Consider the following 26,970-nt stretch of genomic DNA (forward strand, 5'->3'; position numbering starts at 1 on the left):
ATGCTTCCTTATATTTATTGAAAACAAATGCAACGTTTTACGGCAGCCAAAACAAATCGGGCAAACTGCTAGCTAATTATCTCAAGATTAAGCAAAATAATCTTCAAATCGATTCTATTATTGATGAAGACCAGGTTTTGAAATTCAAAGATTCCAAAATTCTCCAAGAAATTGTACATTTCTATAAAACCCTTTATACACCGGAAAATAAACCTTTAGAAGATGACATTATTCAATATCTCTCCTTATTCCAGAAACATATCTATCCCCACATGAGTTTGGACCTCTTAGAATTTGACATTACATAGATAGAATTGTTAAGTGCTTTAAAGACTCTCCAAAAGGATAAAGCTCTGAATCCTGAAATATTTACAGTTGAATATTACTTACACTTTGCCCATATACTTCTCCCACATCTGCACACCCTCATTTTCTCTTTTACTACATCTTGCAACTCCTTTTTAGAAGCTATAATATGTTTAATTCAGAAAGATGTAAAGGATTTACGATACTGCAAAAATTATAGGCCTACATCCCTGGTCAATGTGGACTACAACATTTTTTCAAAAGCACTGGCCTTACGATTGGAATCACACCTTCCTTTGTTATTAGGTAAAGAACAATCAGATTTGTTAAGGTTCGTAATATAACAGACAATACACGTCTATTTTTTAAAATGTTATCAAAGACATCACACTACTCGGATTCGCTAGTGGCAATTGCCTTAGATGCGGAAAAGGCCTTTGTCAGAGTTTATTGGCCGTTCCTCTTTCATACCCTTAAATGGTTTGGTTTTGGCCCAAATATCATTTCCCTAATAACTTTACTCTATTCCGAGCCCAAGGCTGCTATCTTTTGTAAATGGCTTATGTCCTCTTATTCTACCCTAAAAAGAGGAGTACGTCAAGGCTGTCCTTTATCCCCCTTTCTTTTTAACTTAGCTTTGGAACCTTTTTTATCCAAAATTCATCAAAATCTTTTCATAACAGGGTGTATGTCCAATTCACATCAGATTAAATTAGCCGCATATGCTAATGACATACTAATGTTCATTTCTAAGCCACAGACTTCATTTACAGCATTTTTGGAAGAGGTTCAAGCTTATGGACTAGTTTTGGGTTACAAATTGAATAATGAGAATTGTGAAATACTACCCCTGACCAAATATACCTTTAAAGATCATTTTTAAATCTCCAACTTTGTATGGAATTCTAAACACATAAAATATCTTGGATTATAGTTTTCTTCATCTATTAAAACATCTGTGTCTCTAAATTTTGATAAGTCCCTAGATAAACTAAAACACTCACTATGAAATGGCATCCTCTCCATCTTTCATGGTGGTGTCGTCTAGATTTCATCAAAATGATGCTCACCCCTATTATTCTATACATGATATCTAATAGGCCAATTTATATACCAGCCAAATTTGTTCTTAAGATCAACACTATTCTTATATAATTTTTATGGAACAATAAAAAAATCAAGAATGTCGATACAGAAATTGATGCGGCCAAAATCAGAAGGTGGGTCAATTTTCCTTGTTTCTTTAATTATCATAGAGCTTTTAAATTAAGGCAGTTATTGAAATGGGTATCTGATCAATCAATTGATTTCACATTATGGGTCGATCTTGAGGCCTCATTTATAGCACCATTCTCATTTCAGGAATACCTCTCATTCACTTGCAAAACACAGAATAATTCCACACCAATAATTAAACATTCCTGTAAGATATTAGATGCTCTCCTTCACCCGGTTCCTCATGACTTTAATACCTTTCTTACTTCCACAATTTGGCATAATAAATTTATACTTGTCAACAATAAACCTATATATTGGAGAACATGGAGAAGTAAAGGTTTACTTTGGGCGCATCAATTATTTGAACAGGGTATACTTCTTACATTCTCAGGGATACGCACATGGTTTCACTTACCCATCTCCTTTCAACACAAATTTTCAGTTCTACGAAAAGCTATTCTTGAAGCCTGCACTCAGTTTTAATCTATACCACCTTCATCTTCCGGACGGGTTCAACATGGCATCATTTTATGTGTATGAATCCTAAAGCTTCGGTTATTTATTCTTGTCTATCACAACCTTCCATGGATAGAGATAAAACCAAAATGGAGCTTTCTAGGGAGTGATTTCGGCAAAGAACGGCCCATTTCTTTATGGAATAGAATATGGAAAAAAATTAGGGAATCATCTAGGGCGGCAAACACTACACTGACTATTTTTTTCATTTATAATAGACTGCTTTACACACCCGCACAGTTACATAGGCTACATAATGGAACTCCCAACACTTGCTGGGCACACTGTTTTGGAAATGCAGATTTACAACATATGTTATTTACATGCCCGTATGTATTTCAATTCTGGAAGCAGGTTTGGGCCCAAATCAATACTCTCTTTAATACTACAGTCCCCCTTTCCTTTACTAACATTATCTTGGGGAGCTTATCAGTTGAATGGAAGAAGAGACAATCGCAAATACAAATCATAGATCTGTTACCTGCTGTTGCGTTCCAGCAGATAAAGAATTGGAAGTATGCTTCTGAATTATCATATTTAGCTTGGTGGTATGCTGTTTGTCACAACCATAGATTAGATATGGCCCTTGAATATTCTATATCTCTCGCTAAAAAACGATTACAACTTTTCAGATAGAACGTGTCATTTAGTTATTTTTTTAATCATTCATCTCTTACCCATGTAATATTTATTCATCATTTGTACGAAGCACTGGTATTTATTTATCCTTTTTTCAATAATCTTATCCTTAAAACTTTAAAAAATAACAACATGTATTCACTATATAAAGTGCTTCTGCACTGCACCATCTGCTCACCCCGGCTGATCGAGTAGGTCCTCTACTGGTTCTGTCAACAAACACATCCGAGTTTTTACATCTTCGGCTTCCTGCAGAGAGGGATCCTGACAGAGAAAAGAAAAGGTTTTTATTATTAATGCTTTTTTGCTAACACTCAGTGTATCAACAAGCCTGATTTCTTGCAAAGTTCTTAGCACTAATGCAAAAGGCAGCTGAACATAACCCAGACTTTGACCATCCATTAGCTAGAGTGAGCACGAGCCTGTAATGATTCAGCCCCCATTTTATTCCAAAGGACTAGACCTACACAGGCAAACCAGAGAAGACTAAACAACCGTCTTCTACAGACATGTACGGATGCTTAATGGCCAAATTACAGGCTGTTGGATTGTTGAAGGTTTGTTAAAGATGCACTGCTTGCTTCTCTTGGACTTCTTTCTTCCAGCATCTGCTTGTGTTAATATACTGCAAAAGGAGGACTGAACTCGCTGCCATGCGAGACATGAAAGAGTTGTGTAGAGATAGAGATGTAAAGTTATTATGGCGGGCAGAAAATTACGCCCCAAATTGCACGACCTGCCAACAATGATTCCACAGTTTGCAGTCTTCTAAGCAGGTTGTCAGAAATAAATCCAAATAAACATTGGTAAAGCCAATAGGTCTGGCTTGAAGTGTAACACATGCAAACAGATGCATATACAATTCCATTTATCACAAATTTACACATGAAGTAAAACATATTGGCTTTACAAATGCTTATTTTATTATTATCACACAACGCTGTCAAACACATAATGCTGTTGCACACAGGCACTAGAATATTGAGTTGTTTGTGGTGATGGTTGTAATGGTGGTGAGGGTAATGGTGTTGGTAATGGTAATGGTGTTGGTAATGGCAGTGGCTGTAATGGTAGTAGTGGTAATATTTGCTAAATGCAACAGAGCAGGTTCATCAGAGAGCTCATGCACAGACTCAGGCATTTAACCTTTTTAACATTTGGTAAAACACAAAAAAAGACCAGCAATGGCAGAAAGAGTCAGATTCACAGGTTCCTTGTAATCAGGACCGACTCTAGGACGTTGCGATAAGTGCCACGATAAGGGCTGCCTTAAGGGGGCACTGTGTTGTCAAATAAGTTGCGAATTTGAACACACCTGATACAGCGTAGCTTGCCTCCAGCAATTTTCAGGCAACAATAACAATATCAAGATAACCCTTTTGATTAATGTACCTTCTAGAAAGAGATCGAGTTTTGTCTAGTGGAAGTTTTGACTCATCATAAAGTAGCACAGAGGGTTAATATGCCTGCTGCAAAGAACTTCTATCATGCAGATCGCAGTAGTGAATATAATGTAAATAGTTCAGTGGGTTACTGCTTTGGTTTGTGAGATCCTTTTATTAGTTACAATTTATAAATGAATATCCTAGTATAGAACAGTTAGCTATTAACTGTCATCAAAGAGCTGCGTGTAAACTACAAGGTATAGGTTAGAGCGTTATGATTTTTTCACCAGTCTTTCATTATCCTAAGGTTGCAAAAAGGGTTCATTTGGGTAGAAGTCAATTCCTATTAGTAAAGATAACTCCCAACCATAGTGATATGTTTTAAATTCTGAGTTTTTGCTACTCCAGATCAAACACTTTAATTATACTGCCTACTGGTATGGATGACATGTGACTCCTATACCTTGTAGTGCTCTTTCTTATGTAGCATTTCTTATACACTGATTTACACATGTGATTCATAGTCTCTGTGTAACATGTGTGATATAAAGTGCTCTGCTACCCAACACTGGTATCAGTAGCGCTAAAAAATAAAATAAAAGAACGTGAGAGAAAGTGTTTATGTATACTTGATAGTCACCGTTAAAGGGTGGTGGTGAGGGAATTCATGGAGAAGGAGGTCATAGGGGACGCCAACAAACATTGTCGCAAAGGGCGTCACCAGTTCTAAAAGTGGCCCTGCTTGTAATCATCTCGCCTGCTGACAGAGCATACGCTGTCGCTGTGAGGGGTATTGTTTACTCTAAGGGGCTTGGATCTCACCCATTGCTGACCATTTCTTTCTTAATTGCTACTGTTCTTTGGGGAAACAGCCATTACAATGAAACTTTTAAAACGCATGCCTTTACAACACATGCCATCACAACACAAGTTCCATTACAACGCAAGAGCCATCACAACGCAATGCCATTACAACGAATGTCTTTACAACAAATGTAATTGTAAAGGCATGAACGGTAAAAGCATATTATTATTACTAAGCTTGTAAAGCGCCTAAGTTACTCCAATGGAGTGTCCCCGCAGTAGGACATCGCAGACCACGGCAAATGGCCCAACCCCCCCATTTACAATGAAATTTGTTGTAAAAGCATGTTTTGTAAAAGTATATTCATGGTAAAAGTTTGGGTTGTAAAGGTAATGCATTGTAACAGCACTTGCGTTGTTTCAACTGCGTTGTAATAGCATGCGTTGTGATGGCATACGTTGTGCTGTCATATATTCAGTTCTTTGCTGCCTTCTAATTGGCCAGTGAATGTCTGCTTCACTTCCTCTTCTTTTGTGTGGGTTATGGATCAATTACTGATTGATTTAGCTTGATTAGTGTCCTTCCAGTGTCCATTCACTACTGGCTCTGTGATTCAGGTACTATTTTCTTTATTTGCTTCCCTTCCCTTCACCCACCCATTACCCATGTTGCTTCTTCTCCTCCCACCCCATGCTCCATGTTGCTTCTTCCCCTTCCACCTCGGTGCTCCTGTTGTTTCTTCCCCTCCAACCCCCATGCTCCTGTTGCTTCTTCCCTGTTGACCCCCTCACTCCTGTTGTCTCTGTTGTTTCATCTCTCCTACCTAATCCCTCCCATTGTCTGCGTAGCCTTCCCCCTTACCCGCCATAATTAAAAAACAAACTATGACTTGGCCAGCGCTGGCCGCACCATCCTGCTTTTTTTTTTACCATCCCATTCCCTCCATTGTCTGTTCCCTAACAAAATTGTCCATCTTGCCCACCCTGACCCACCAGAAGTAAAAATAAAGTGCTATGATGCATCCAGAGGTGGCTTCTTAATAGTGCTTTTTTTCTAACTTTACTTTTAGCCATGTTGCACAGATATGCAGTTGTGCAACATGGCTAAAAGGCATTGGCAGAGCCAATGGCTCGCACATTGGGGAGATCTATTGGCTTTTCCAATGCTTGTTGACATTCACATGTTCCATAAACTCACATGCAGGCAGGTAGGCATCCCAAACGAATAACTATGCACTGAAAAGCAAATTCACTTTTAGCTTAAAGCTCAGTGTCTTTAAAAAGAAAGTAAACTATTCTAAATAAAAGGGCAGAAAAACAAAAACACCTTTTCATTTACAGTAGGAAGTATGGGCCGGTTTATGAGCTATTTGGTGTATTCTGGCCTGTGTCTAAAACCCTGTTTTGCGCGAGTCGGAATTACGAGTTGAAAGTTATTTAAAGCATCCGATAATTGTTAGATGTGTTAAATACTTCAACCTTCTTTAGATCTCAGCAGTGCAAACCTGCCAAAATGTAACTGGGAAATAAGCATTCGGTATTTAAAGTATTATGTAGTTTTTGTTGAGTTAAACACGAACATCTGTATGCTATTCCCCACAAACTCCTAATAGGTGTTTTTTATCACACCCAAAAAAAAGTAGCCCGTGGTATCGTTATGTATCAGGTGCACTAAATAGCACCTACACTTGTAATCAGGCCCTATGTCTCCTCGGCTGCCTCCCGTCAACGTGCAGTTTGAATTCTGTTGCGAGTTGTGTTGGGACATAAAGTGACTTGATTCTCATTGATATACATTGCACAAATGGCTTTTTAAAATGATTGTCAGTAATGTTTTAATAGACTTATTTGTGTTTACCCTGTCCTTATTCAACGTTCACGATGTTATCAGAATGTCTTTTTTTTTTTTTTTAGCTTTCTGTGTGCTATGCAGGACATTACTTGGTAAAAGATAAACTACGGCTAACATTTGTCGTTTTACTGTTCGAACGTATTGACCGCCTTTGGTGAGGAGAAAGGGGTAAGACAGACACTGCGCAAAAGAATTAATGACACCACTTGTGTAGTGTCGTTATGGGGCCTAAGGTACAACGGTGTGTGTTTAAGCTGTACATTCAGCAAGGTGCTATCATTACAGCACCGTAAAACAACTGAAAAAGCAATGGAGATAAGTGCTTAGCAGTGTATCCTTGTTAGACAAAGACATACAAACAGCAGGCACTTCCTAAAGATAAAAGAAACAAATCACCAATTAAGATGCTATCACCTCAGTAAAGAAATCAAAGGAAAAAAAAACGGGGGCTCCCAATTGCAAGCTACAGGTAATGGCCGATCTGCAGTGCAACAAAAGTACTATGTAAGCCCTATCACCAAAGCTTAATGGGATGGGAACACCTATAGAACAATGCAACCATCCTCAAAATAACATACACTTGACATTCACCCAACCAATGGCAAAGCATGCAAAACACATGCAGGCCAATAGCCGAAAGGGGCTGGTCCAAAGCTAATCCCATCAATTTGCATATACTGCGTTCTGCTTTTTATTTAAGAAAGTATGACCGGAGGATGTTCACACAACATTAGCAGTCCGTAGCCAGGGCTTCAGATGAAATACAAACTCCAGTCAAGCCACTTATGTGTAAGACCAAGAAAAAGCTTTGTGCGAAGATCCGTCTTCCATGGAGGCAGATAACGCATGGAGCTAGGAAAAGTATAGCTAAGCTCTGGTGTTAAACGTGAGGCACCTTATGCATTGTATTGTATTGTAATTGCATTTATAGAGCTCTCACTACCTCTGACGTGGCGTCGAAGCGCTTTTCCGGTGAGTAGCACACTACTCCGGGAACCCAAAAAGGATTTGTGGTGAATTAGCATAGTTTATTTATTTATTTAAGTTTTATATAGCGCTGGCTAGACCCGGAGGTATCAGAGCGCTTTACATGAGCATCAGATCATAGTTACAGGTTACATCGTTACAAATAAAGTATAGTGAATATAAAAGTAATTTGAGTGGTGGATATGTTAGTCTGTTAATTGGATTGAGAATGATAGTGAAGGGATAGAAGATTAAAAGGTTTGGTTTATATAGCGCTTGCTACCCTGATGGGGCGTTGAAGCGCTTTTTGGTGAGTAGCACGCTACTCTGGAACCAGAAAAGGATGAGTGGTGAATTAGTATAGGGAAATATGAAATTAATTTGAGCAGTAGCCATGTTAGTCTATTTGGATTGAAAAGGATATTGGACAGATGGAAGAGCGAAGGGTTTGCATGTATATAGCGCTTGCTCCCCTGATGAAGTGTAGTAGCACTTTTTTCGCGAGTAGCAGGCTACTCTGGAAACCTCGGCCTGTAACTTCGCGCTCCATACCACATGAACCGAGCAAATATCAATTAATGTAATAACTATGCACAAGGAATAGCAGTTATTTACAAAAGCTATATCAGTGAAGATTAAATCAATGGCACCACAAAGTGGAATGAAAATAACAGGAAAAGTCAAAGACGCAAAATTAATAGAAGGTAAAAAATAATAACATAATACAGAACATAGATAGGTGCAGTAGGGTAACTGTTATTATTTATGCAAAAACATTTTTGTAAGGCGGTGGGTCTTTGGCATAGCATATACGAGGCCTGCATCAATATATATTAACAGAACGGGGGGAAAAAGTAGAAACTTGGTGGGTCTATAGTTCGGTGCGTCGAGCACATTATAAATCTCGTATGTCTTTTCAGATGTTCCCTCACCCAGTTCTGAGAGATCACATGAAGCGATTAGGATGAAAGAAGAGAGTGAAAAGTAAATCAAAACAGTGCTAGCTAGAAAATTGTGCATGCTCCAGTCAAGAAGGGAATGAAGTGGGTGTCTGAAGCAGCCTTACCTCCTTTTGTCATGCCATTAATTACGTATGTGAGAATATGGATCCAAGTCCCGCTAGGTGCTCCACCAGTTCTGGGTAACACTAGTTTCACCTTGTACGAACGAAGAAGCCAGCCAAGAACACACCACACACTCCTAAAAAGGTTCATTTTAGACCTAGAGCTATGGGGGCCTGTGATGGCCTCTTTCGCTAGGTACTAGTCTTAATTACACCATGTTGCCTTGTGTGAGAGGAGGCTATGAGTAAGTCTTGTGAGAAGTGATAAAAGGGTAACGGTGTCATCCTGTGACATGTTGTCCATGCATTTTAACTGTATTTATTTATAATAGATTAATTAGATAATCAACGAATGTCGATGCATAAACTGAAGTCACCATAGAGTAAAACCATGTTTATAGTACTCCCAGATCCCTTACTAGAACTATTTCTCGATCCACTAGGACTACCAACATTCGCCAGTTTAAAATAAAGTTGGATAAAGTTTTCAGATGATACCACAGAAGTCAGGGTGAATTATTAGCCATTCCGCCTTTATGGTGGGTGTGGTCAGAGAGGAAGTTGAATGCTGTCTAACTGGTGGACAGCCCATTCACCTCACGAGAAGAGCATAGTAATCTCTACTATTGGGCATTTATAAAAAGGTGTGACTTAGCCCTCTGGAGCATATGTTTCCTGGGATAACTCAATTCGTATGCTTTTGCATTAATTAGAAGCACATATAAGGAGAGAAGGTGAGTTATCTAAAACTTTAAAAACTTCGATGACTTTAATATCTTTGAATTTTTTAAATCATTTTGCTTCCCTTGAAGCAAAGAGGAGTGCTCAGATCACCCACCTTACGCCTGTAAGGTCGTTTTTCTGTTGTTCATTGTCCAACCCCTCCCGGACAGTAGGGGTTCACCCTGAGCACCCTAACACTGAGTACCATCGTTTACTTGACCAGTACTTTTAATCACCTTGGAGTGCAGCGGACCCCCATTCTCAGATTTCAATCTTTTTCTGTCCATCCGCGTTTGCACCCACGCACTTGAGAACCATGTCGTATGCTGACATAGCCAGTCTAACCAGCAACAAAGCTGAAACTTTCGAATACTCTGCAGATGATACCGAACGTATTTACACACTGATTCGGGAACCCGAGTGTATTGCATCAAGTACAGGTTCTGTTCAAGCAAATATACTTCAACTATTATATGCAGCCAAAAGAGAGATTAATTAACACTTACAGGCGAGCACTCTAATTCGCTACCATAAAGTCTCCAGGATCCCGAGAGGCTTGCGTATACCTCTAAAATCTACATTGTGTAAAAACAATACAAAATTCACTGAGAGGTGGTATGGAATTCTTAACAAGTGCTCACTTGACTTGATTTTATTAATTGTGGAAGAATTATCCAAGATGTTGGAAGATCTTTCTACTGAGGTAGCACAATTGAAAGAAGAATTGAGTGCAAAACTCACCCCAGAAGAACTGAATCAAACTTTGGAGGACATCAAAATACAAATAGACAAGTACACCAAGGAAATCTACGAACGAAAGTTGCGTAAATTCAAAAGAGATACTGTGGACTACAAATTAGGGGAGGTGTACAACTGGGCCGAGATCTATGCGGCAAGAAGACAACAAAGAGCTCAATTTAACAAATCAACAGAAGGAGATACATCATCCTCGGATGGTTCAACCCGCACCAGACCGTTCAGACAAGATCCACGACAACCCACATCCTCACAGCCCCGACAGAGCAGTCAACCATCGCCAAGCGAGGCCTCTACAAGTGGACCCTCAACCCAAAGCACTGGTCCTGGTCCTTTTTTAGAATTAGGCACAGACGCAACCGTCGATCGAGGCGGACAAAGTTCGCTAGAGCAACAGCGGCCCATAGCGCAATCGACGAGGAGTCACAGAGTATAATTATTAACATCTCTCAGACTGCGATCTCGACTACACAAACGAAAGTCCTCCAAAAAGGCATCTCTTTTGTTCCCACGTACACCACCAATGATTTGGAGACTCAAGTCAGCTTTTACAAGTTTATGAGAACATTGCGTTTGAAACATTTCTTTTCCAACGTATGCACTGCACCCTCCACAAGTGAAGAAAACACCATCATGGATTTACGACCGAAAAGCACTTTCCAGGCACCAGTCAGTCACAAAGGATTAGATCTATTCGAAGCACTTGTTCACAAAGATTTGGACAACATCAACCAAACGACTGTTAGACACAAACAAAATCTTACAAGGAATGAAAGAATTGCTCTATCACAACTTGCAACCAACAACAACATCAAGATCTGCCCAGCTGACAAGGGCGGATCGTTGGTAATTATGGATACCCAATTTTATCAAGAAAGCGTGAACCAACACCTCTCGGACACCAACACCTACATGGAAATCGACCAAGATCCAACTAAAGAATATTCTGCCATCCTCCAGTCGATCATTGATAAAGCAGTTTCTTTTGGAACCATCACCACCAAAGACCGGAATTACCTCATCAAGACTCATCCCAACATTCCATATCTATATATGATTCCAAAAATTCACAAAGATCCCATCAAACCTCCATTCAGACCCATAGTCAGCACATGCAACTCTATTCATGAACCGATTGGAACCTACATTGATCGTCACCTTCAACCTTCAGTCAGACAGATGGAAAGTTATTTACAGGATACAATAGATTTTCTTTCAAAACTTAACAACATCACCATTGATCCACAAACACCCGTTCTGCTTTGTACCATTGATGTCAACTCGCTGTATACATCCATTCCCCATAACCTTGGGATTCAAGCAATAGAAGCAACCCTACTTCAAACCAATAAACCATCAGATTTACAAGTGTTTCTCATGGAACTGGTTCAATTCACTCTACTCCACAGTTACTTCAAATACCAAGAATTTGTTTTTATCCAAATGTCTGGCGTAGCTATGGGAAATTGTGCAGCCCCATCATACGCTAATCTTTTCATGCACAAGTTTGAAACGCAACACATTCTGTCTATCCCACACTGGCAAGAATATCTCAAAATCTATTACCGGTACATAGATGACATTTTTCTAATCTGGACAGGTACCGAACAACAACTCATCTTTGCCATTAACCACCTAAATAACATCAATGACAGAATACAATTCACTCATCAATACAATCATACCAGAATTTCATTTCTTGACGTGGACATTACTATCAAAGACACCAAACTTGAAACAGCCATTTACACAAAACCTACCGACCGCAACAACTACTTACACTACTCTAGTTTCCATCAACCCAGCCTTAAGAAACATCTGCCCTATTCACAACTCATGCGAGCGAAAAGAATTGCTTCTTCAGCTGAAACATTTGCACAAAACAGCACCATTATTATGAAGAAATTTTGCAAAAGGGGTTATCCTCACAGCGTGATTGAAACAGCCCAGACTAGAGTCACCACTCTAGATCGACTGAATTTGCTCAAACCTACAATCACAAACACTTTTCCAAGGATCAACGCAATGTCTTTGTATCCAAATATTCCACCAAAAGTCATCTGATCAAAAAAAGCATCATCAAACACTGGCCTATACTACAACTTGAACCTGATTTCAATGCCATTTTCAATGAATTACCGATTTTTGCTTACCAACGTTCCAAAAATCTGGGATCCATCATAAAATCCCGCACCATCCAGTCAACTGTTTACAAAGGAACTATTCCCTGTCACAACTGTCAGAATTGCCACAACATCATACCGGGAAACAGCATAACTCATCCAAGCAAAGGTACCCTGATTCCTCTACATGTCAATGCTACATGTGATACCATGAATGTCGTGTACCTACTTAAGTGCCCTTGTGGACTATCCTATGTAGGGAAAACTGAACGAAAAATTAAAACTAGACTCAATGAACATCGAAGCAATGTTCGTAATAAAAACTTGAAATCCTGTGTTTCTGCACATTTTACTCAACAGAATCACAACAACAGTCAAATTCGCTTTCTCATTTTAGAGGTGGTCAACAAACCAGAGGGCATTGACCCCAAAAAATTCTTACTACAACGGGAACTGTATTGGATATTCAAACTAGGTACCACCCACCCGAAAGGACTCAATGAACGTCTGGAATTTAGCAGCTTTCTTTAACAGACTTCATATATGAATGTTGGCGCCCCTCCTTTTGACTGCATATATCCTGTACCTTGATTGCTCTCTATGTAATTTTCACTTACTCATTAGATTGTATTGCATTTTTCATTTGCACATTGGATTGTATTGCATGTATTTTTTCTCATTTTATTCTTGATTCTGTCCCACCTAGGGTTCTCTTCATACCCACTTTTTTCCCCATTGTGCACTGTACCATTCATTCTTACTTTCTTTCCCTGTTCATGTTGACATTTCCACAGAACATCATATCCCGCTGTATCATCTTTTTGACTAGCTTGTTCATCCTTTCTTCGCACACTTTTTTCTTGCATCTGTTTACCTATCTTGCACTTACATTTTCACCAGTTCCTCTCACATTCTGGATTCATTTTTTAATTTTTTTATTCTATTACACCCGTATCATCCCTGGACGATCGCCCTGTTGTCTCACATTTTTCCATTATTTTTCCATTGGTTCACATCCAGTTACTTCCACCTTTATTCACCCACTTTAGTCTGTCTTCTTTAGTTCGCCTTTTCACACACTCGTTGCATTTCCTTCAGTCTCTCGTTGATCTCTCCTAACGGAGATATTTCACGCATGCGCCCCTGTCACGGCTCATTTCCGCACTGTTCCCATGGCGTATCACCGCATTGGAACTCGGTCACTTGCGCATATCGCTACCTGGTAAGTTTAGACATCCAGTTTCCTCCCGCCTTTCGGGTCACTATGTTGTACTTAACACGCACCAGGAATGGATTTATATCACCGTACGATATGCACCGATTATTTTTTTTTCGTTTTCTGCCGCACCTTATATTTCCGCATGCTGTCTTTACTGCACGTTCCACCGAGCACTTTTTCAAGCACGCTGATGCATTTTTCCGTCACTGATCGGCATTTCTACACTTTTTGCCTGCGTGCACCCTCTGTACCATTTTCCGCATGAACCTTCTTTTTTCTTGTTTGCCTACTTCCGCATGCTACTCTCTTTGCACGTTCGACACAGCACTTCCCAATCACGCTGCTCATTTTCTCGTAAAACACTGGTATCACCTCAAGTCTTGCCCAAGTTCACCCTTTCTATCTTTTTAAGTCCTCGTACGCACAAGCTTGATCTCGTCTTTGTTTCTTGTATGCCATTTCTTGTTCTTTTTTCACTACTCAACTTAACCCTTTTATATCTTGATCCACATTCGGACTCTGATCAGTAAACCCGTTCCTTTGCACTTCTTTTCAGAATACATTGACCCCCCTGAAGAAGAGCTTCACAGCTCGAAATGCATCGGGGACATTAAGAACATATGTTCTGCTACACGAATGTTTCACAAAAACTTTAGGAGTGATTCTTACATGTACATTTGGAATTTTGTTTTTTGAACGAATCACCATGGATTGATTAATAATGAACTACATGCTCTTGAACGCAAAGTGAATAAAACTTTGAAAACTTCGATGACTTTAATATCTTTGAATTTTTGAAATCATTTTGCTTCCCTTGAAACAAAGAGGAGTGCTCAGATCACCCACCTTACGCCTGTAAGGTCGTTTTTGTGTTGTTCATTGTCCAACCCCTCCCGGACAGTAGGGGTTCACCCTGAGCACCCTAACACTGAGTACCATTGTTTACTTGACCAGTACTTTTAATCACCTTGGAGTGGAGCGGACCCCCATTCTCAGATTTTATCTAGGAGGAGGACCACGTCTATGCTGATACTGAACTGGTAGATACTTTTAATCACTAGTCTCATTCCACAGGCTGTGCAAGCATAATTTCTTAGGAACCACAACCCTTTGTAGTTTGATTGTTGACGTTTGGTATAGCTGTTTGAGGGAGTGAAAGAGTTCCAGCCACGGCTTCCTGTAAGACAGTGCAACCAGTGCAGCCTCACATGGTGCTGAGCCCAGGGGGTTGAGGATGCTGTATTTAGACATAACATATGGATTTAAAAGCATCTGTGTTCCTTGGGTGTCCAGCAGTTTTCAGGCAACAATAAACATGTCAGCTCCGGTGATTAATGTTCCTGTGAGAGAGAGATAAGAGTTGGGTCTAGTGGCAGTTTTTACTTTCACTGCAACTTGTCCTTGCCTGGTTTTCCAGTTCACTGCAGCAGGAGCAGTAGGAGCAGGAGCAGTAGGAGCAGGAGCAGTAGGAGCAGGAGCAGTAGGAGCAGGAGCGGGAGCAGGAGGCAAGAAAGCCGAGAACTCTGCTGTGGCTTTTGATTTCCCGCTCCGCCAACCGGCCCCCGCCAGGCCCCATGGCCCCCCGGCTCGAAGCCTTGCCTGGTTTCCATCAGAGGTTTCTCACCGGCCCAGCATTGGCTCGAGCCGCACCTTGCCATGGTTGTAGAGTGGGCTGCGGATGGCAGAGTGGAGAGGGCTCGCCAGGGTTCTAACCAGCCAGCCAGCCTGCGGCCCTCTGACAGCATTGTGCGGTTGTGTTGTGCTGTGCGGTGCTGATAACCTCCATTCTCCACTTGGTGCCCTTGTGTGATAACTGTGATTGCCGGAATACCAGGGTAGTAACAATGGGGTAACCCAGTATCCCTCAGAACATGGGCAGTCATATACAAAAAAACAACTGGTTCTGTCAGGTGCGTATTATTTCTTCAAGCAATTTTACTAGTCAAGAGTCTATTTATAGAAAGACCAATTAATCATAATAAACACAAACATAAACCATATGGGGTATTCTAAGAGCTTTTATAAATTGCATCATTCATAAATACCCAAATTCCATTTGCAAGGCTGTCAAAAACACATAGTGACAAGTAGCATGAGACAAGGTGACGTTTGGTGCTCAGTGATATAGTGATGGTGTGTAATATATACAAAGTGATTGGGGGGAAGGGGAAGAAATGGCCAGAGAAGCAAATATTTCAAGTAACTCTGCGGACTGAATGAATAAGTCTCATCGTAGAATCTTTTGACTGGTCCAAGGGATAATAACAGCCTGTTGGTTTTAAGGTTAGTGGTCAGGTTTGTGTTGGTTGTGTAGTGCCAAACTCATTTAAGTAGCACACACGGTGGTATAGACTCACCTAAGAAAGTTTTCCTTTATTGCACCCATTTTTCCTTTAGCCTTGCACAGGAGGTTTTACATTGTGAAGGAGACATCCGGCTCCCGCTAGGACACCAGCCCCACCATTAAAAGAGACATTTATGGTGCTATATCCTGCGAGCCCGTCTGGGCTTTCTTAGGTGAGTCTATACCACCGTGTGTGCTACTTAAATGAGTTTGGCACTACATAACCAACACAAACCTGACCACTAACCTTAATACCAACAGGCGGGTATTTCCTTGTCCAAGTCCTGATGAAGACCCACACTGACTTCGCAATAGTGCAGAACCTGGGTTGAAACTTCGACAAAATATCCCTCTGACCAGTCAAAAGATTCTGCGATGAGACTTATTTATTCAGACCGCAGAGTTACTTGAAATATTTGCTTCTCTGGCCATTTCTTCCCCTTCCCCCAATCACTTTGTATATATTACACACCATCACTATATCACTGAGCACCAAAGGTCACCTTGTCACATGCTACTTGTCACTATGTGTTTTTCACAGCCTTGCAAATGGAATTTGGGTATTTATGAATGATGCAATTTATAAAAGCCCTTAGAATACCCCATATGGTTTATGTTTGTGTTTATTATGATTAATTGGTCTTTCTATGAATAGACTCTTGACTAGTCCAATTGTTTGAAGAAATAATATGCACCCGACAGAACAAATTGTATTTTTGTATACTGCCGGAATACCAGGAGCAGAGGTAGGGCAGAGTCACAGTGCTGGAAATTGCCTGGAGCCTTGCCTTGCCTGGAGCCTTGCCATTAGCCCTGCCATCAGCCCTGTCAGCTCTGTCAGCAACCGCAGAGAGACAGGTGAGTGAGCTTGTGTTGTTAAGAGTGAACCCGGTGACTCCGGGTCTGGTGCGACTCGCGGTTGCCTGTCAGCTCCTGATAGCCTCGCTCACCGTCTCTCCCTGCTCACGACTTTATAACCTCCAATCTTCATCAATTTTCTACAACTTTAGCAATTAGTAAATTGTTTGATCCAACTATAAGCATCCGCTCACATGCGTCCCAAGTAAACTGCCAGCCTTTATTAGTGCCAAAATAGGATAGTCCTAGCTGGCAAAATACCGACAAGGCACCCCCCTCGAGATGCACATCGAGGCAATGCAGCCTAACACAAGCTGTAAAAGTAAAGTTGTTACGACAGCAGGAAAGGGGCCATGAGGTCAGGTAGGGTGAGAAAGACTCCAACAAAACCAAGACCACAATCTAAAGCAACAAAAAGGAAAAATGAGAGCAAGAGTGGGTCCAGAGACAATGGCCCACTCGATTACGGCATGGACAGTCATAACATTAAATGCAAACAACTTGAAGGTACAAATGACAAACCTATGGTCAATACAATGGTCAATAAGATCTCCAGCCCCTCTAACAGACAGCCACCTAATGCTACAACTTCAACGGCTTTAATAATAATAATAAAATCATTTGTAGAGTGCCTGGTTACACTATATGAGTGTGTCCCCGCGCTGTGGATGCAGTCCAACAAGGGGGCAGAACTTCCAAAGAAAACGGCAACATGAGGAGGAGGGAAAACACCAATCCGGAGGTTAGTCCTTCGGAAAGAGGTGTGTTTTAAGTTTTAAGCAGAACCTTGCTTCCGATGGCTCCATCCGGAGTTCAATGGGGAGTTCGTTCCATCGTTTGCAGGCTGGGTATCTAAAGGAGCGACCTCCCATTCGCGCCTTATAGATACGGGGACCTGGAACTGCATGCTTCCAAGCGATCTCAAGTTGCGTTTAGGGCAATAAATGGTCACGAGCTTTTGAAGATATATAGGGCCTTTTCCTTGTGCAATGCGGTGGGCAATGCACATAGTTTTGAACAGAATACGTTACCGTATGGGGAGCCAGTGAAGAGTTGCCAAGGCTCGCTTCCCTGATGTCTTTCTAGGCAAGTTCAGGACCAGTCGGGCCGCCGCATTTTGGACACGTTGGAGTTGTTGCATCCCTTTTGTGTTCAGACAATAAGTAAAGAATTCCCATAGTCCAGGTGGGGAGTGACTAGGGCATGTATCAACGTTTTCCTTGCTTTGATGGGAAGAAGATCTAGAACTTTGCATATGGTTTTCAGAATACCATAGCATTTGCCTGACAAACTACCAATGTGCTGTCCAAACGAAAGATTAGTATCCAGGAGGACGCCTAAGTTCTTCACAAGAACTGAAGGGGTAGGTATAGGCCCAAGCTCAGAAGGCCACCAAACCGATGACCAAATGGAAGGTGCCCTCCCGATCACTAATAGCTCGATTTTATTCCCATTAAGGCGCAAGCAGTTTTTATTCATCATCCAGCTAACGCCGTGAGACAGGTGGAAAAATTAGCTGCGGCCTCAGCCTGGCTTTGGGATAAGGTTATCACCAATTGTGAACCATCGGCGTATGAGACAATATCCACCCCGTATGATTCCACAATCCGTGCTAGGGGCTCCATGTAAAGGTTGAATAGCATTGGGCTCAGACTCGAGCCCTGTGGAACCCCCTGCCTTAGCCACCGAGATGTTGATTTGAACGGGGGGCAGTGCACTTGGAAGCTTCTATCCATTAAGAAGGAACGTGGCCACTTATGAGCCGGTACCACCACTCCAAATTCAGTAAGGCGAGTCAACAGCGTGGTGTGCGACACGGTGTGATAAGCCGCACTCAGGTCTAATAATACCAGGGCTGCTGTCTGTCCCTCATCTACTTTTTGCCGGAGCATCTCCGTAGAAAAGAGGAGGGCTGTTTCTGTTGAGTGACTAGCCCTAAAGCCAGATTGGGATGGGTGGAGAAGATGACCTTCTTCCATAAATTTCATAAGCTGGATATTAGCTAATGTTTCCACTACCTTCATACAAAATGGAAGGAGTGAAATGGGACGGAGATTCTCTAATTGCGATATATTAAGGTTTGCTTTCTTTTTTAAAGGGATAACCTGGGCCCTTTTCCCATCATCAGGCACATGGCTTTCCTGAAAGGAAAGGGAGGCCATATGACCTATATGGTTAATCAATACTTCCAACTGGTTCCTAAAACTCTTGGGCGGGGCAGCATCCATAGGGGATCCTGATTGAATGCTGCATGAGATTCTCATCAATTCCCATATGGGAGGAACTTCGAAGCAGTTTTTTTTTTTTTTTATTGATGTAAGAGGTTTATTTGCACTTGTCACATAAGATAATACCTTACAAACGATTCGCCTACAACCATCATTGGCCGGCTGCATGTATGTATGCCCAAATGGGCTTGCTGGAAAATGTACACAGCCCATCAGCCGACATCCAGAGGACCGGCGGCGTTTTACAATGTGATCACAGTATTAGTTTCCAGTGCTACTTTCACTCTTAACCATGCAAGTGTTCTTACTTTTTTGGTATAATTTTCTCCCAACAGTAACTGAGTTTAACTGTCCATTAACTTAACTCATTAGTGTCTTTCAGCAATGAAATGTCTGTGTCACAGCATCCTCCCTCCCGTTCCCAACCACGTTAGTAGTATTCAGCAGTTCAACACCCTCCACACTTCATTTCTAGTCGTTATCATGTACCTCACGTTCTGCCTCGTGCATCAACAAATAGTCTCTGTAGTATTCCCAATAATCCCTGGGTCTAGACCTAGCTGGGAGCTCCTCCTCATAGGTGGTCAGTGTATCGTGACAGTACGCCATATCTTCCAGCCAGCTCTTAAGCACCGGGCCCCTTCTACTGTTCCAGTGCAGGGACACCCTCCGTTTGGCCAGTAACAGCGCTACTGCGCAGAACTTACGCCTCCGTGCTCTCAACATTGGTTCAATACCTAAGAGGCAAATTTTGGCTTCACATGGTAGAGAAGTACCCAACATTTCATTCAGCGTTTGGATTACCTGTTCCCAGTAACCCGCCACCTTGCGACAGTGCCAAGCGAGGTGCATGAAGTCCGCCCCCTCCTGTTTACATCGTGTGCACCTTGAGTCCTCCTTCAACCCATATCTGAATAGTTTGTGAGGTGTATAGTATGCTTGGTGCAGATATTTGTAATGTATGAGCCTTAAGTTCCCATTTGGTGTCAGCATGTTAGTTAGCATACACGCCGATGCCCATTCTTCCTCGGTGAGAGGTGTCACTAGGCCCTCACTCCACCGTAGCCGTGCCTTGTCTGTGCCTCCCCCTATCGCTCCCTGTAAGCTAGTGTATAGTTTGGACACCAGGTGCGATGCCGTGGGCGTGGTGAGCAGGAGTTGCAGCGGCGCCAGTGGCGTCGGCTCCTCCGGGTGTGCTGGGTAATGTTCCTGTAGAGCCCTCTGTAGCCTATAATAGTTAAACCTGAATAGGAGGGACGGGTTACTTATGTATTGCATAGTTTCTAATGTTTGGAATACCCCGTTTTGATACAGGTCACCCATTTTGTCTATACCTGCCCATTTCAACAAATTCATGCCTGCCTGTTCGTGCGTAACCGAAATATGTGGGTGATGAGCCAGTGGGAGAGCCGGAGCGTATAGCGGCAGAGCGTTAGCCGCCTTACCCATCAGTCTCCATGCCTCCGTAGTAGCGTCCACAGTGTTGATGTCTCGTTCATGCAGTTTGGGACGTTTGTGTAGTAATATGTTTGCCAGTGGTATCGGGTCCGTGTCCCCAGCCTCCACCGCCACGTGTGTTAGGAAGGGAACCTCGTGGTGCCAGTAATGCGCGAATTGCGCCTGGGCGCATAGGTAATACAGATAAAAGTCTGGCACCCTGAAGCCCCCCCTCGCATACGGGAGTGTCATGGTGTGCAACTCCAGTCTTGCTTGCTTCCCGGCCCAGAGCAGACTAATCACCAAGGTGTTTATATGTCGAAACACTGCCGCTGGCGGCTTAATTGGGATGTTGTTGAACAGGTAGAGGAACTTGGGCAGGAGCACCATTTTTACTATGGCGGCCCGGTCCGCTAAGGATAGCGGCAGTTTATTCCAGCGTTTTATTTTATCCTCCAAGGTCGCTATAACTCGGCCATAGTTAGTGCGTATGACTATTTCAGGGTCCCTGTGAAACCAGACCCCCAAGTACTTCGTGGGGTCTTCCTGCCACTCGAGCGGGTAGTCTAGGGGTGTAGGGCGTGTGCTGTCAGTCAGTGCTATGATGAGTGACTTGTCCCAGTTGATTTGTAGGCCTGAATGGTTCCCGAACTTGATGTACTCTCTCATCAGTGGATTCAGGTTGTGTGCTGGGTCCTTGACATAGAGCACCATGTCATCCGCATATAATGATATGTGAATGGGGCGTGATGGCATCTGTATGGCCGAGTAGTGATGGTGTTGCCTAATTTTACAGGCCAGAGGCTCCAGGACTAATGCAAAAAGCATCGGCGAGAGTGGGCAGCCCTGCCTAGTGCCCCTGCATATCCTTATTGGCTCTGAAATATGCCTATTAATTCGGATTCTTGCTGACAGGTTGGTATATAACATCGATATCCACCCAAGGAACATCATGGGAAACCCCATGCGCATCAGAATTGCTTGAATGAAAGACCATCCTATAGTGTCAAACGCCTTGGCAGCATCAAGCAACACTGCCACTGCTTTCGTGTCGGGGGCCAAGTAGTGCGCCAGGGCAAACAGTGTACGTGTGTTATGTGTGGTGGCTCTGTCAGGTATAAACCCCGATTGGTCCGGCCTGATTAAGAGGGGCATTAGTGGTTTTAGCCTTTCAGCAAGCAGACTGGCGATTATTTTAGTGTCTACATTTAGTAAGGATAGAGGGCGGTACGAGTCGCATTTATCCTCTTCCTTACCCGGCTTTAGGAGTGCTATGAGTAAGGCTTCCCTCATGGATGCAGGCAGGGTTTGGGCCTCATGTGCAGCGCCGTATAATCGCACCAAGTGGGGAGCAAGCAGATCCACATATTCTTTGTAGAATTCTGTCACGTATCCATCCGGCCCCGGTGCTTTGTTGTTTGGTAACCGCTTGATAGTGTCAGTAACCTCCTCCACCGTAACAGGCCGCGCTAAGTAGGCTCTGTGCCCATCAGACAGCCATGCCAACTCCACATCCTCCATATATGCTAGCAAGTCTTCCTGTGTAGGCGAGGGGCGTGCTGCATACAGGGCGCCGTAATGTGTCATGAATTCCTTTATGACCGCCTTGACGTCGGTCACCTTTTCCCCCGTAGTCCTACAGATGGCTGTTATGTTTTGAGGGGCCCTCCCCGAACATATCTTGTCTGCTAGTGCTTTGCCTGGTCTGCCTCCCTCTCCATAGCGCCTGGCCGTGGCCCGTTTGGTGACATATTTGAGTTCGTCAGAGGCGAACTGTCTGTGTTCAGTCAGGAGTGATTGTATGTCTCCGAGTACCTTAGTGTCCCCTGTGTGCGTGTATATTTGCTCTAGCTCCTGTATGGCCTCCTCGCGCTTTCGCAGTTGTTGTCGGATGTCCTTCAATATACCGGAGGACGTACTTATGCATACCCCCCTGATCGTGGCCTTGAAGGCTTCCCACAGAAGACATGGGTCGTCCGTTGTCGGGCCATTTATGTCAAAGTAGTCTATTATCGCTGCGTGCATAGTGGTGACGTACAGTGGGTCTTTCAGGGCAGCCGCATTGAAACGCCAAGTGAAAGGCGGTGGCTCATATTGCGGGATCTCTACCTTCAGCAGTACCGGGTTGTGATCCGACAGTGTCCTGGGCAGATGTGAAACGTGTTTAACCCATGACAGCACTTCTCGTGTACCCAGCCAGTAGTCTAGTCGTGCCCAGCTATTGTTCGCAGCATTAATGTGAGTCGCAGCCGTGACCCCCGGGTTACCATCCCTCCATATGTCAGTCAGTTGAAGGTCCGCCATCGCTTCCCCCAGCATGTGTCGCGCATTTCCATGATGTTCTGTGGTGTGTGCAGCGCGGTCCAACTGGTCTTGCAGCGTCACATTAAAATCACCTCCCCACAGTACATGGTCTATATGTTTATCTGAGATTGTCTGCCATTGTCGTCTGTAAAACCCCGGGTCGTCTACATTGGGGCCATATGTGTTCAGCAGCAGGATCTTCTGCCCCCTGAGTTTTCCCTCCACCATAACACTTCTACCCTCCGAGTCCTTGTCAACGCTCGTGATTTCAAAGTGGGTACCTTTACGTATTAGGACACTGACCCCTCTGGAGTAAGTTGAGTAGTTCGAGCTTGTTACCGATTCTGCCCATCTTTTGCCCAAAGTAGGCGTGTTCGCGGGGCCCTGATGTGTTTCCTGTAAGAACACTATATCTACACGCAGCCTGTCAAGATAAGCAAACATTTGTCTAATCTTTTTCGGGTTGCCTAGCCCCCTAACATTCCATGTGAGAAGAGCCAATGTATTAACTCTCGACATCGTTACCTGGGCCCATCAGAGTATATCGCTTGATGTATAACCGCCTTATGCGGTACCGTGCAGACAGTAAACATTGGAGCGTGTGGTGCGTGACACACGACGGATTGGTGAAACAGAAATAAGAACCTGCATGTTTAGGTTTGGTCAAAGAGGTCGCCATGCTTCTCAGACACAGAGTTTGTGGTTCGGACATCCCCGGTCCCCCCTCTATCCCCCCACCCACTTTAGCCCCCAAACTTTGCCAAAGCCATCCCGTAACAAATTGAACTTTCTTTTGAAAACTTAGTGTGGGGCGCACCCACTTGGGGGTGTCGCCAGGTTCACACGTCTCCATCCACGTGGTGGACGTGGACAGACGCCTTTAACGGCTGCAATGTCGTGTGTGTAATCTTTCACCCTTCTCCACCCACCCGCCATCTTAATGGAGAGTATGGCATCTAGTAACCTGAATCAATGCACGTCTGCCTACCCCAGTCTCACATGTCATTTTAAGTTCGAGGCAGTATTGGCATGAGTGTCCGGCTCAAAGGCCTGCTAGTGTTCGTGGCTCCATCATAATAGTAACTGCCAGAGGAGTCAGTTAGATCTTTGATCATATAGTGTTATCGTGTGTCCTCCATAGCTCACTAGCCTTACTTATACTCACTGTGGGGTTGTCCATCTTGGGTTCTCACTCCGTGAGCGCTAGACTGCAAGTCAATTTGGTCCCACAGTGTCTGGGCAAGCTCCCCGGGGCTGGCCAACGTTAGTGAGCCACAGCAACCTGGAGTCCAGTGGAGTACCGTAGCCGCACCGGGGGGGCTTCCATGTATCCTGTCCGCTTCCCCTGTTACTCCACATCGCTTGTCGATTCCGTTCTGTTCTGTTCCTTCCGTCGCTTCCCGTGCTGCTTGATAAAATCGTACTCCGCCTGCACAGTCGTCAAAAATACCGGCTTGCCCAAGTTCGTGATTTTAAGTTTTGCAGGGTACAGCATTGCGTACTCTAGTCCCAGGTCTCGTAGCTTCTTCTTGACCGGCGCAAACTCCTTCCGTGCCAGCTGCACCACCATGGTATGGTCGGGGTAGAACTCCAGAGTGTTCCCCTGATGTGTGATTTTGCCCATGTCTCTGGCGAGCCGAAGGACTGTGTCTCTGTCCCTGTAGTTGAGTGTACGTGCTATGATCATTCTTGGGGCAGCTCCCGGTTTCGGTACAGGCGCCAGTGAGCGATGCGCCCTTTCGATTAGAAACACCGAGGATAGTTTGTCCGCGCCAAATATGTCTTTCAGGAGTGTCTCGATATAGGTTTCCATTTTTCCTGTGTTGGTGGATTCCGGCAGGCCCGAGATTCGGAGGTTGTTCCGCCTGGACCTGGCTTCCTGATCCTCCACCTTCGCGCGTAAAGTCTCCACAGTTTTCTCCAGTCCCACGCACTTCTTCGACGTGGTTTTATGCTCATCCTCCATGTTGGAAATCCTCTGTTCTGCCTCTACTATCCGCCCGTCGTGGTGTTCAAGTTTGGCCGCCATAGTATCCACCCTTTGCACCACGTTATCGAGTTTTCCGTTCATTTCTTGTAGACTTTGCTGGATTGCTCGGAGTACTGATTCCATGGCTGACCCTTCCGCCAATTCTCCGTCACCCTCAGCTTCAGGGGTGGTCGTCACGTTTTTGGGCTGCTTCCTCGCTTCAAAGGGAAGCTTGGATTGTTGTTTCTCTGGTTTCTCTGGTTTCCCCATGTTCCGCTGCGGGCGAGGCGAGGGGTGGTCCGCCGTGTGTGGGTCGCTGACCGTTTGCGTGCTGTGTCTCGCCGGTGTCTGGGCCCCCCACCTCGGGGTACGCCTGCTCATCGACCTCTGAGGCGGTTAGGAGCGCTATCCGAGTAGTTGCCCACCCGTGGGGAAAGCAGCGGCAGAGTTCGCAGTTGGATCACTCACTGTTTGCTGAGTGCGAGCTGGCAGTGGAGTGCTGCACGCGCTTTCAGCGCCTCATGGGGTTCACTATGTGCTCCCGTGTCACCGGTGTCTGACTCTCCTTCTTCGAGCGCGCAGAGCTGATTGGCGCGCGAACCATGAGGGGCAGCGGTCCGAGTTCAACAGAAGCGATCGATGGGCAGGCTCACCTCGATTATGCTTCTTCCGCTGACCGCTGGTGTTCCTTCGTGTGCTGCGTCTGCATTACGGGCGGCCGACAGTGCCGGTCTCTTGCGTTCCAGCGCCACCGCCATCTTGGATCCGCTGGAACGCACCGCTAATTTCACTTCTTTGTGCCTCAGCCTCTTATATCCGCGGTCTCGCAGTCCCGCAAACCTCTCCGCATCTCCAGTCCACCTCGCAACCTTCTCGCTGCAGCCCACAGCGCCGGGCAGGCGAAGTACCTTCTCAGAGCCGGCGAGCGCCAGGCGCGGCCATTTTGAGTGCGCTCCGGCAGCTCACCGCTTTTCCGCTGTTTTCTCGCTGCACGGCGCTCTGGCAACCGCCGCAGCTACACCATCGTGTCGGCTTCACCTTCCGACATCAGGCGCTGTGTCTAGGACGGGTGTAACGGCAGATGTAAAGGGCGAAAGGGCCGCTATTGTCGCGTCCGTCCGGCGGAGCCGACAGTTCAGCCAGCCATCCCGCAGTGCGCCCTCTAGCGCCCAACTTCGAAGCAGTTAAAGTATTTATCCTCCGTGTGCCTCGTGCAGCCCTCAGGGACGCATATGTCCTTACCCGCCCCACCGGGAAGGAGGCATATATCATCTCAACCTTCCTCACGAAGTGGTCTGCAATAGACTCACAGATCTCTTCGGAGAAAGTATCTTGGGCCACCGTCCTGTTGGGAACCGTAAGCTCCTTATATATAGCGAATAATTCCTTGGAGGAATTTTCAGCTGACTCAATTCTCTCCTTAAGGAATTCAATTTTTGGCTTTCCTTATCAGTTTGTGATAATTCCTGTCCTTATATTGCCACTTGTGGGTTAAGCCATAATCCTTACGCCAGTTTTTACATGTGGATTTGGCTGCCAATAACTCCTTATTAAACCATGGGGCAGTTTTAGTATGCCTTACAGGGGCCTTATTCGTCCATGGTGCCACTTTGCCTAGTGCTTTAATCATCCATTCTTCATATACTCTGCAAACCTCGCCAAGGGAATCACTTAACGGGGGGTAATCATGCTTCAAGGCCAGCGCAAAGGATTTGTGACTACATTTTTTCCAATTCCTCCGTTTGGGGAATAAGGGTTTCCTCGCTATAGGTTTAATTGATCTATATAACCCGGAGAATGGTACTAGGTAGTGATCGGACCAGGGAACCCGGATGGGGGACTGTACTTCCACTCCTTCCCAATTAGCAAAAATAGAGTCCAAAAGATGGCCCAATTGATGAGTGGGTGTCAGTGATTGAAGATCAAGCATCAGGGACTTCATAGAGGTAATAACCCCTTGAGCCTCTTTACAACTGGCATCCTCAAAATGTATATTCAAATCGCCCAAGATTAGGAGCCTGCTATAGCGAAGCGCTGGTTGAGTTACCACTTCCATTAGGCTATGTATGAATTGGGTGGCCATCCCAGGGGGACGATAAATTAGATATCCGTTAATAGTGTTATTCGGGGATACTTTGATAGCGAAGAAACCAAAGAAACAGCAGGTATGTAAACACACACTCAAGCTACAAACTAAAACAGGAAATGTTAAAAAATATTTTTTTTTAAAAAGCAGGATAGCGGAACAAGTGAGCGGTGC

General features: G+C 44.1%; 1 protein-coding gene across 1 annotated transcript in view; it reads right to left on the minus strand.

Annotated features, from left to right (window-relative positions):
* The window catches only part of LMNTD1 (lamin tail domain containing 1), a 1,426,354-nt gene that overhangs the window by 65,829 nt on the left and 1,333,555 nt on the right, over positions 1–26,970 (minus strand). The window contains exon 16 of the mRNA XM_078647754.1: positions 2,858–2,943. Coding sequence (XP_078503880.1) covers positions 2,858–2,943 — 86 coding nt within the window. The remainder of the gene's footprint in view (positions 1–2,857; positions 2,944–26,970) is intronic.

Source organism: Lissotriton helveticus, chromosome 1_1 (genome assembly GCF_964261635.1).
Source record: "Lissotriton helveticus chromosome 1_1, aLisHel1.1, whole genome shotgun sequence".
NCBI classification, from domain to species: Eukaryota; Metazoa; Chordata; class Amphibia; order Caudata; family Salamandridae; genus Lissotriton; species Lissotriton helveticus.